The sequence below is a fragment of the Tupaia chinensis genome, unplaced genomic scaffold (genome assembly GCF_000334495.1).
Source record: "Tupaia chinensis unplaced genomic scaffold, TupChi_1.0 Scaffold000186_1, whole genome shotgun sequence".
NCBI classification, from domain to species: domain Eukaryota; kingdom Metazoa; phylum Chordata; class Mammalia; order Scandentia; family Tupaiidae; genus Tupaia; species Tupaia belangeri.
In genome coordinates this window covers 840,485-853,007 of record NW_006159661.1, presented here as the reverse complement: position 1 = coordinate 853,007, position 12,523 = coordinate 840,485, and the positions used below count along the sequence as shown (strand labels likewise).

The following is a 12,523-nucleotide window of genomic DNA, read 5'->3' as shown; positions in this document are numbered from 1 at the left end:
CCAGTCCCCAAAAGAAAAAACTTCTAAAAAAAAAAAAAAAAAAAAAAAGAATATGGTAACAACAGCCCTGGAGATGATGCATATATGTTCCTGGACAGTGGGATGGGTCCATAACTTTTGGTGGAGTACCATAGTGCATTTAAACAAGTGGACCATGACCACACATGTCAAATGGATGAGCCTTAGGAATCTAGCAGAGTAAAATTCACTGTATGGGTCTTCACATATGCTAGTTTAAGTATAAGCAAAACTACACGTTGTGTCATTGAGGAACGCACACCTGTGTGTCCATACAAATTTAAAAAACAAAAAGAAAGAAAGTAATGTGGACAAATCAGGACAGTGGTTAGGTTACCCTAGGTGAGAAGAAATTTCTATACTATTATGGGGCAGTATAGAAATATTGATGATGTCCTGGTTCTTAAGTTAGGCCATAGCTATCCAGTGTTTATTTATTATTATTCTTTAAACATATCATAGGAAGGTATATCAGAAAATCTGAGAAAACATGAAATTAAAATACAAGTTTATTTTGGTGCGAAAAATGTCGAAATCTATTCATAGCTTTTTTGTAATATAAATTTTTCATGAACTTTTAAATCACCCTTTGTAAATTCTCATTCCTATGTATAAAATATTTCAAAGTAAACATTTTTAGATGTTATAAATTTTAATTGTTATTTTAAAGACTTTACTTATTTAATTTCTTTCTTTCTTTCTTTTTTTTAATTTGGCCAGAGAGAAAGAGAAAGGTAAAGTGAGAAAGTAAGCCACCAGGTCTGGGACTTGAACCATGGTCGACCGTGTGGGAGTCCAGTGCCTTAACCACCACAGCACTTGCTGGCCCCTCGATGTTACAATATTTTTTAAAATAGGTCTTCCAGTTAACTTTCCACAGTAGTCCTCAGTGACTCCCGGTAGAGTGACTTCAGTGATGAAGTGTGAGTAGAAGCAGACTGCAGTGGATTGGAGAGTGGCCAGTTCTCAAGCAAGGATGGCCTCTGGACTCCTCCATCAGGAGTGTGGTGAGAAAGAAAGGGAATAAACAGAGAGAGGGCTTAAGGGCAAAGTCAAGGACTAGGTCTGATGAAGACAGAAGCTTTTTTTTTTTAAGAATTATTTATTAAGTTTTATTATTATTTTATTTATTTATTATTATTATTTATACATTCAATTTGACCAGAGACAGAGAGAAAGTGAGAAAGCAAGCTATGAGGTCAGGGACTCCAGCCACCATGCGGAAGTCCAGCGCCTGAATCACCACGCCACCTGCCGGCCCCAGGAAACATGCTTTTAAGTTACAAGGGAAAAGCCTATAGAAGGAAAGCGGTTTATAGAAGGAATGAGGTGAATGGATTTTCTTTCCTTATGTTTTCTTAATATACCGAAGAGTGCATGCACTCACTGAAGAGAAAGGGGAGAGGGAGAGAGGAGAGAGAGTGCACACCCCATGGGGAATGGTTAGGCCACAATTTCTTCTCCATCTCTCCCTCTTGTTGGTATTTTGGGTATGCACATGTGCCCAGTGTGTTCTCCCGGTTGCTGGGTTGGGACTCGAGCCATGCAGTTAGTCATGTGAGATCCAGCCAGCTCAACCACCATGTGATAGGCTAGCACGATTTTTCTTTTTTAAGTCTAATTTGTTTCCTTCATGAGAAAAAAAGATAAAGACTAGGACTCTTGATGGGATCCTCATGCCATGATCCATCTAAACCCAGCCCTGAAGCCAGCCAGTTCTTAATTAAGCCTTTGGAAATATATTAATAACAGCAAAATTTGAAACAAATTCAGCAACTCTTCCGTTGCGATGTATGCTGTAAGAGGTGAGTGAAGGGGCCAGCAGTCGGCCTGGTGACTGAGGCACTGCACTCCCACGCAGCCAACTGTGATTCAAGTCCCGGAATCAAGCTGGTGGCTTGCTTTCTCACGTTCCCTTTCTCTCTCTCTCTCTCTGGTGAGCACATATATCCGATAGCAAATTAAAAAATAATAATACATAAAATGAAATAAAAGTTAGTAACTTGTGCCTGAACATCATAAATACATGCTCATTCCCTCCCTCATGCAGTACAAGTGTTAAGTACTCACACCCAGGGGAGACGGATGGAACCAGGCTCGTGGTTGTTTGTGATGTGGCCCTCGGGAAGTGTCTGGACTTATACAAGAAGGACTTTTCCTTAACCGAAGCACCCCCAGGCTATGACAGTGTGCATGGAGTTTCAGAAGCAGCTTCCGTTGCCACGGACTTTGAGGTATTTTTATAACAAGAGACAGGTGCAGAGGGTCCCCAAGGGCCAAAGAATAGCCAGTTTTCTGTTCTTGTTTTTATTATATATGCTTAAGTGTAAATAATGATTGTATATCTACTGCCTGAATGAAATGTTTTCCAAATTAGCAAACCTGAAATTCTGCTTTTATGAGAACATCTGACAATAAAGGCTTGTTTACTTTTACGAACTATTAATTTCTATTTTCTCTAGGATGATGAATTTGTTGTATATAAAACCAACCAGGTTAAAATGAAATATATTATTAAATTTTGCATGCCCGGAGATCAAATAAAGGATTTTCATCCTCTTGACAATACTGAATTAGAGGAATACAGACCTGAGTTTTCAGATTTTTCGAAGGTTGAGGGTAAGACAATTTTCTTGAGTGTTGTTTTATGTGATAATCTTTATAAAATTAAACATAGTTTCAATGGAATTTATGTCCATTTTTTGGGTAACTCTATCTATGGCCTCATACTTAAATATTTCATTTACTTTTTTATTTTGTACATATAAAGTCAGGATACTTGAGAAAGTTTAAGTGATCTTAAAATCCATGTTACTTTAGTAACGCACCTAGGTTCAACTTATTCTGCTGAGGAATAGCTGGCACTAATATTTATGGAAGCATTTTAAGAGATCAGAGCCTAAGAGCCAGCAGGTGGCATGGTGGTTAGGGTGCTTGATCCCTTATGGCAAATTCATAGTTCAAGTCTCAGACCTGGCAGCTGGTAAAACGTACCATGCGTAACACCAGGCACATATATGTACATGCATAAAATCCCAAGAGCAGAATGAAGGAAAAGGCATTGTGGTGTGGTGATGCCCCCACTGGGGGGATGATTTCTCACTTTCCTTCTGTCTCTCTCTAGTAAGTGTACAAATCCTATGGCAAAAAAAAAAAAAAAAAAAGAAAGAAAAAGAGGTCAGAATGTTTTATGGGGGTGGGTTGGTTGGACAGAAGATACAGCTTTAGAATCAGAAGCTCAGAGTTGAGTGTCAAGCCTGTTGCTTAGTAGAAGAGCGGAACGAGAGCAATGTGTACCGCGGGGTTGCTGTATGGCTCGACTGAGAAAGCGAAGACACCCCACACGGGGTACTGTGTGGCTTATGTACCAGTAGTACTAGTACAAGGGAGTGAGAGGACGCTAGCTTCTCCGAAAATCATGAGTCCAAACTATTCCATGATTATGAACAGGTAGGACTGTGAAAGCACATTGACTTATTATTATTATTATTATTAGATTTTTGTCATAGAGCATGTGCACTTACTGGAGAGAGACAGAGAGAAAGTGAGAAAGCACCCCCCAGGAGGGATGGCCACACCACATTCCTTCTCCTCCATTCTCCTCTCGGGATTGGGCATGCATGCATACATACCCAGTGTGAGTTTCGACCCGCTGGGTCTGGGACTCAAACTGCTGAGTTCACAGTTACGCTGTCTGCTGGTTGTGCATGTGAACATTTTAAATATGTTGCAGTGAGGTTTGATTTAGTCTTCCTTGGGTTGAAAATCTAGGCAGTTCCATGTTGCAGCACACTTTCGTGGCACAATGAACAAGTGGCTGACCAAGTCCACATAATAAGCGGGGGGATGCAGATAGCTGGATTCATGTTCCAGCCATACTTAGGAAGTAGTCTCAAGATCTCTGTCCATTTCTGTGTTTAAATGTCGTTAAGGAAGTAATAGCATAATTCTAGGTTGCAAGACAATGCCTTGGGATTAAAAAGGCCGAAGTGTCTGAGTTGTTGAGTCTAATTTTGCCATGCGGATTCACTTACTTTTCATATTTGGTTTTGTTTGCTTATTTGTTTGTTTAATTTGTCAAAGGGTACATGTACTTGCTAGAGAGACATAGAGAGAGAGACAGAGACAGAGAGAGGAGAAGCGAGATAGCACTCCTATGGGGGATGGTCATGCCGCAATCTCTTCTCCATTTCTCTCTCCTTTCAAAATTTTAGGCACACACAGTGGTTTTTCAAAGCTCTGGGCCTGGAACTCAAACTGCATAGTTGGTCATACGGGATCCAGCTGCCTTAACCACTTGGCTGACCTTCGTATTTGTATTTTATTGCCAGAGGGCTTGTATACTCAACAGAGAGAGAGAGAAAGAGAGGAAAAAAAAAAAGAGAGAGAGAGAAAGTGCCCCCCAAAGGGTTGTAGCCATGGCACAATCCCTTTATACCTTCAGGAGTTTGGGCATGCATGCACACACATCCAGTGTGTGTTCCAAGCTGCCATGGCAGGGATTTGAACTGTGCTCAGCCATGTGGGATCTGGCTCCAGTGCACAGTGTTCAACCTCTATGCTACAGGGCTGGCCCCACTTACTTCTTTGCAGAATTGGCTGTGGTAAATAATAAAATTCTACTTGCCCATATTTTCAAAAATATAATATATGAAGGGATGGAGATGGAAAAAAAAAAAAGTAACAAAAATAGGCAGGTCAGGGATGGTCTTAAACGCTGATGTTGAGGCTGGCCCCATGGTGCAGCAGCTACGTCCTGTACCTAGGAAGCCAGATCCCACTGAGCGAATCACACTTCCAGTCTCAGCCCCAGGGACCAGCAGATGGTGTAATGGTTACATCACTGGACTCCCACGTAGTCGACTGGTTTGAGTCCTGGATCCGTCGACTTGAAACTCATGCCGGGTGTTTGTGTGTGCGTGCCCAAGATCCCGAGAAGAGAATGGAGGAGAAGGGATTGCGATGTGGCCGTCCCCACAGGGGATGATTTCTCGCTTTCTGTTTCTCTGTCTCTCTGTTCTCTGGCAAGCGCATACACCTTATAGCAAAAATATCTCAAAAGGAAAAACACAAAACTCAGCCCCGGTGGCTTGGAAACACACAGGGCACATGTATGTGTGTGTCCCAAAATCCTGCCAGAAGGGACCAGGCCCCGTCGGAACTTGCTTTTTCTTTTTCTTTCTTTCTCTCTCTTCCTCTGGTGAGCATGTGTACCCTCTGGCAATTCAAAAAGATAAGTTAATGTCGGCCTAACCTGGTGGCATAGTCAGCAGCAAACTGAACTGTAGGGCTTAGGCCAACTGCAGTTCAGATCCCCCCATTGGCCTGAAAACATCCCCAGATGGAGGGCTGGGGAAAGATGGCGTGGTATGTTAGGGGCATTCTTCGCTCTCGTGCACACGCATGTGCTCTCTTTCATTAAAAAGAAGAAGAAAATAAATAAACTTTTAAAAAGAAAAAGCTGACATTAACATTTTGAATATGCAGATTACCAGTTACCAGACACCAAACCTTCCAGCAACATCAAGGCCGGACTTCAGGACACCTCTGGGAATTTGGTTCCTCTTGAGGATGTTCACATCAAGGGGAGAATCATAGACTTCGTCGCCCAGGTACGCTCTTCGTAGTTTATGATACTTAACCTAAGCGGATGTAAATCGTAAAGGAGAATTTGATTGCAGGTGTATGACCTAAACAGAATACACACATTTCTAAAAGTCATTTATTCAACAGATGTTCACTGAGCACCGCATGCCCAGGGACTTCTGTATTCTCTGGGCACCTAGCAGTGAGCAGCTCAAAAGCCCTGCGTGCTCTGTGTTGAGGGAGTTGGGGGTAAAACGCATACTGTGTTAGCTGGGGACAAGTGCCCAAGAGAAAAACCAAAGCACGAGGGCATGGAGCTGCACATCCACTCCCATCGGGTGTGTATGAACCACCTAAAAGTATGTAGCAGGTGCAATTCATCCTGGGACGTGAATGCTATGTACACCAAACCTTCCAGCAACATCAAGGCCGGACTTCAGGACACCTCTGGGAATTTGGTTCCTCTTGAGGATGTTCACATCAAGGGGAGAATCATAGACTTCGTCGCCCAGGTACGCTCTTCGTAGTTTATGATACTTAACCTAAGCGGATGTAAATCGTAAAGGAGAATTTGATTGCAGGTGTATGACCTAAACAGAATACACACATTTCTAAAAGTCATTTATTCAACAGATGTTCACTGAGCACCGCATGCCCAGGGACTTCTGTATTCTCTGGGCACCTAGCAGTGAGCAGCTCAAAAGCCCTGCGTGCTCTGTGTTGAGGGAGTTGGGGGTAAAACGCATACTGTGTTAGCTGGGGACAAGTGCCCAAGAGAAAAACCAAAGCACGAGGGCATGGAGCTGCACATCCACTCCCATCGGGTGTGTATGAACCACCTAAAAGTATGTAGCAGGTGCATTTCATCCTGGGACGTGAATGCTATGTTACTGAAGTACACAATGAGCTCATTTCTAAAGCCAGGGTTGGGAATTTGGGGGACATGATACAAATTCAAGAAATGTAACAAAATACGAATCATCATTTTCATTAGGCAATGTTTCCTGCAAATGTTGTCCCACATGGCTTCATCAAGCATGTGGATGTTTTTTGTCCTTCCTCAGGTCATTGTTTTTCAGACGTACACGAATCAAAGTCATGTGCCCATTGAGGCCAAGTATATCTTTCCTTTGGATGATAAGGCGGCGGTGTGTGGCTTTGAAGCGTTCATCAATGGGAAGCACATCGTAGGAGAGGTAAGGGGAGGGAATGCGTTATGATGACGCTTGGCTTTCAAAGTCGGTTTCCTGTTTACCCAAATCTTCCTCACCTGAGTCCACTTGGCTAAAAGGTCGAGTAACAGCCTTATCACAAAACCAAAACATCCTTTGAGACACCGACTCTTACCCAGACAAGCCTTCACTCACACACCCTTCCCTCGTCCACTGGTTTCTAGCCTGTCCCGTCTTCCTTCTCGGTGTCTTGTAAATTCTTACCTACTTCAGAGAAGAATGATTTCAAGATCAAAGTTTAAGAGAGGCATATTGGAAAATTGGTGAAACCTTTACATATATTTGCAAAACTGATCCTCCCTACCTTGCTATAAAAGCCAAGCTGAATGGGGCTGGCCACACAGTGCAGCGGGCTAAGCCATGTGACTGGGGAGCTGCATTGCACATGGATGACTGCGATTTCAATCCTGGCTCTGGCAGCTTAAAACTATGCTGGGAGTATGCTTATGCCCCCAAATCCCAACAGGATGGAGAAATGGGGGAAAAAGTTTTGTGGAATGATCATGCCCCACTAAGGGGTTTCTCTCTGTCTCTGGTGAGCACACCCACCCTCTGACAATTAAAATAAAATGAAATAAAATAAAATAAAACTGGGATGAAGGGACTGACGCCATGGTGTAGTGCTAATGTGCCACTCAAGAGAAGATGGATCCAACATGGTGACCAGTTAGAATTCCCAGCGCTGAAAGACACCAGTGCTCAAGATCTGATAGGTTGGAGGACTGGAGGAAGGGTATCACAGTGTGATCAAACCAGGTGGAGGGTGCTTCTCTCTCGATCTCTCTCTCTCTCTGTGACACACACAAGCATATGCTCTACCATGAAGAGAAAAAAGTTCAAGCTAAAGGGAAGGCCATTATTGCAACTTTTCTTGTTTTCTTTTTTTGGAGAGGTCTTTGCTATAGGGTGCGTGCGCTCGCCAGACAGACAGAAAGAGACAGAGAGACAGAAAGCGAGAAATCACCCACCAGGGGGGATGGCCACGCCGCAATCCCTTCTCCTCCATTCTCCTCTTGGGTTCTTGGGCACGCATGCACACACGCCCAGCATGAGTTTCAGCCACCGGGTCCGGGACTCAAACCGCGGTTGACTACATGGGAGTCCAGCGACATAGCCATTATGCTTACTGCTGGTCCCCATTATTGCAACTTTCTAAGAAAAACTGTACCAGAAGTAACAGCTGGCTCATTCTTTGTTAATTATAAAGATTAGCTCACAGTTGCAATTATAACCCACAATTTATTAGATTTAAACTTTATTATTTTTTGTTCAATATAAAGTTGTTTTTGTTTAGTTTTGCTTTTTGGAGAGAGAGTTTTGCTATGGGGCACGTGCACTCACCAGAGAGAAACAAAAAGTGAGAAGTCACCCCCCAGGGGGGATGGCCACGCTCCAAAGACCATCTCCTTCATCCTCCTCTCGGGATCTTGGGCATACGCGCACACACTCAGCATGAGTTTAAGCCACTGGGTCCAGGACTCAACCACCGTTGATTACATGGGATTCTAGCAATGTAAGCATAATGCCGTCTGCTAGTCCCAATATGAAGTTCTAACCATATTTTTTTTTTCCACTATTGACTGAAATATTTTGGTCCCAATTTAAAGACAATTCTCTTCAGTTGCTTTTTCTAGTTCACATTCTTATCAGATGAGTACATTCTGAAAATTAGTTTATAAACTATAAACTGATTATTTCACTTTTAGTTTTTTTGCTTAGGTTTTAATAAAAAAAACATTCATGTAATTTTTCTTACTAAAGTCCAATTGGCTCCATGACCTGGTATTCCAGGAGCTGGATCCCACATGGTTGACTGCATGGTTTATGTCCTGAATCCAGCAGCCTGAGAAACACATTGGGTGCATGTGTGTGCATGCCCAAATCCCAAAAGGAAGGAGAGAAAGAAGGGAGATATGCAGTACAGCCATTCTCTATGGAGGTCGCTTTCTCATCTCCCCCTCTCTCTATGGCAAGCTCGCATGCCTTCTAGCGCAAACACACACAAAAACCTAAAATTGGGCTGACCCGGTGACCTAGCTGTTGAAGGAGCCAGATCCCACATGGCTGTGGCTGACCCTGGCAGCTTGAAAACACTAGTGGGTCAGCAGGTGGTGTGGCAGTTTAAGGCACTGGACTCCCATATGGCTGACTGCAATTTGAGTCCTGGGCCTGGTGGCTTATAAAACACACTGGGAGTGAGTGCATGTGTGCCCAAAATTCTGGGAGGAGAATGGAGAAGGGATTGCAGCATGGCCATCCCCCTGTCTCTGGCTATTACACATGCCCTGTGGCAAAAACCTAAAAAGAAAAAGAAGAGAAAACACCCTGGGTACACATACATGCATGCCCTATATCCTAACAGGATGGAGAAATGAAAAAGGAATTGTAGTGTGCCCACTCCATGCCCCATCGGGGGCTGCTTTCTCCCTCTTCCTCTCTTTTTTACTCTCTCTGGTCAACATATGTACAAAATTTAAAAAGATCTAAAGTCACTCCTCGGGACCAGCAGTTAGCATAATGGCTATGTCGCTGGACTCCCATGTAGTCTACTGCGGTTCGAGTCCCGGACTTGGTGGCTTAAATTCACACTGGGCACGTGTGCGTGCATGCCCAAGATCACGAGAGGAGAATGGAGGAGAAGGGATTGTGGCGTGGCCATCCCCCCTGGGGGGTGATTTCTCACTTTCTGTCTCTCTGTCTGGCAAGCGCACGCGCCCTATAGCAAAACCCTCTCCAAAAAAAATTAAATTTATTTATTTATAAAGTCACTCCTCATATAACAAGTAGTTGAAAAATAATCTTTTCCAGATTAAAGAGAAGGAAGAAGCCCAGCGAGAATACCGAGAAGCCATCAGCCAAGGCCATGGTGCTTACCTGATGGATCAAGATGCACCGGTATGAATTGGTGTTCACTCAGCAGTTGGCATGGCCTCCCAGAAGGGAGAAAAGCACTGGAAAATGAAACTTGCAATTCATAGTAGGGACCAAGATAACTTACTTTAGGCCCCAGAGTTTCACTTGCTGTAAGGGGAGGCCAAGATGACCAGGTCATTTGACTTGTCAAAGTAAAAGAGGAAATGGTGTCAGTATCACTAAACAGGAAGAACTATTGTTGTCATTGGGAACTGAGTTTCCCAGAGCTGGCAACAAAGAGAAAACATTTAGGGCACATGATTTTCACCTTTTGGTAAAACATTTTCCCCAGAATAAAGCTCACCGGCATTTATTCAGTTTTCACCCCTGAGACGGGACCAGCTTTTTGTTTTCTCATTATCAGCTTTAACAGGGTTATAAGGTGGAGAGTCTGGAAGAGGGGACGTCTGTCATGTCCATGAGATTTCTTTCCTTATATATAAGGTGCTCAGCAGGTGCCAAATTGCCTGCAGCCAGTGTCTAAGCCAGAGCTTGCTCACCTCTGGTACAGCTCGATCTTGGGGCCCATGAGCTGTCCCCAGGCGTGGTCCTCTCTACCTCCTCACAGGCAGCCCCCCACTCGGCCTATCTGGTGCCTTGGCAGCTCCAGGATCAGTTGTCTCAGGTAAAATCCAACCAAGAAACAAAGCAGGCACCTAACTTTTCAGGATCCCCACAAAACTCTAACGGTGCCTCATTGGCTCAGACTTAGTCACATGGCTGCCTTGACCAATCACAGTGTCCTGGGTGGATGCTGTGCACCTGTCCTCATTCCTGTCTGGAGGGCTGGACTGAGAACGGAGAAGGCACTCTCCAGGGAGGTGGCTCTGGTGGAGGTTTTAGTTGCTTTTGCAGGTGGGGCCATATGCTTCAGTATCACCTCGAGGATGGCACGTTGCCATCGTATTGTGAAAATAAATGTTTGCTGGGAATGTTAGCATGTTAGAGATTAATTTAGATTTAAGAGGTAAATTATTACTTTCAGCATCTAAGATGTCCTTCACAGCAATGAAGGGTTGACAAGTATTAAGCAGTTAATAGTGCTAGCCCCTGGCCAAACTGTAGGGTTGTGGCCCAGCAGGTGGCATAGTGGTTAAGGTGCTGTTCTCCCATATAGCCAACTGTGGTTTGAGTCCCAGACCTGGCAGCTTGAAATTATACCAGGTGTGTGTGTGTGTGTGTGTGCCCAAAATCTCAGGAGAAGAATGAAAAAGGGATTGTGGCATGACCATCCCTTGTGGGGGAGATGCTTTCTCTCTCTCTTTCTTTCTCTCTGATGAGTGAATGAGCTCTCTGACAATTAAAAGAAAATATAGATATAAAAAGTATAAATATAAAAATAGAAAGTTCAAGGAAATATAAAATAGAAAGTTCAAGGAAAACATGTATTGGGAGAAAGCTATGTGCGGATTTCAATCTTTTTCCCTTTCACTCTCTCTCTGTCTCTCTGGCGAGTGCACTCACCTTAGGGCAAAACCTTAAAAAAAAAAAAAAAACTAGCATTCAGGGCCATCTGGTAGTGTGGTGGTTATGGTGGCTGGATCCCACATAGCTGACTGCGTGGTTTAAATCCCAGACCCAGTGGGTGGCTTGAAAAGCATGCCAGGCACATGTATGTGCATGCTCAAAATCCCAAGAGGAGAGTGAAAAAGAAGGCGATGTGGCATGACCATCCTCCCTGGGGGGGATGATTTCTCACTGCCAACCCCATCTCTGTCTTTATAGCAAACTAAAGAGAAAAAAAAATAACAGGGCTGGGTTTTACTTCAGAAACTGCCCTTAATAGTGTGAAGTTACCAAGTTACCATCATGCATGAGGTGGCCAGCGTATTTCCTCCTGGATGCTAGCCTATTTCTCTTAGGAACTGGTCCACAGTAAAACAGTTTTCATAAAAGCTATCACCTATGAGTAAAGGCTGGTCAGAACTAATGCTAACTCAAACCTTCAGGTCTCCAAGAAGGTATTTTGCCATCCAGTGACTATAATGTCCTCATAATATCTTATTATACTAATATCATATATTTGATTACATATTACTGTATATGAATCAATTATTATGTTTATTAAATATTTTATATATTGGGTTGTCGAAAAAGTCATGATGTATGTCTACATAAAAAAAAAATTAAAAAATAAAAAATAAAAACAGAAAAATACCTCATGACTTTTCCTATAACCCAGTATTTGCTAGTCTTCTGGTAGCTGAAAAATTTTATTTAGTACACACAACATATGTATACACTATGTATACCATATATGATATAATAATATATATTATTTTCTTTTTTGAGAGGTTTTTCGCTATAGGGTGCGTGCACTCGCCAGACAGACAGAGAGAGACATAGAGACAGAAAGCGAGAAATCACCCCCCAGGGGGGATGGCCACGCCGCAATCCATTCTCCTCCATTCTTCTCTCAGGATCTTGGGCACGCACGCAAGATACACAACTATCTTTTAAAGAATTTAAAACTAAGGGGGAAAGTCTTTAATATAGACTCTCACTTTTTACCATTTCTGGAGCTCTTCATTTCTTTATGTATTTACAGATTTTCATCTGTACTATGCTCCTGCTTAAAGAATTTCCTTTAACTTTTTTGTTTCAGTGCAAGTGGGCAAGCAAAGAATTCTCTTACCTTTTATTTATTTATTTATTTATTTATTTATTTATTTTTTGAGAGATTTTCACTGTAGGGCGCATGCGCTCGCCAGACAGACAGAGAGAGACATAGAGACAGAAAGCGAGAAATCACCCCCCAGGGGGGATGGTCACGC

At 43.0% G+C, this 12,523-nt stretch overlaps 1 protein-coding gene across 1 annotated transcript in view; it reads left to right on the top strand.

Annotated features, from left to right (window-relative positions):
- Positions 1 to 12,523, top strand: part of PARP4 (poly(ADP-ribose) polymerase family member 4) — a 115,008-nt gene that overhangs the window by 42,290 nt on the left and 60,195 nt on the right. The window contains exons 13-17 of the mRNA XM_027771130.1: positions 2,069 to 2,252; positions 2,481 to 2,637; positions 5,506 to 5,630; positions 6,669 to 6,800; positions 9,645 to 9,731. Coding sequence (XP_027626931.1) covers positions 2,069 to 2,252; positions 2,481 to 2,637; positions 5,506 to 5,630; positions 6,669 to 6,800; positions 9,645 to 9,731 — 685 coding nt within the window. The remainder of the gene's footprint in view (positions 1 to 2,068; positions 2,253 to 2,480; positions 2,638 to 5,505; positions 5,631 to 6,668; positions 6,801 to 9,644; positions 9,732 to 12,523) is intronic.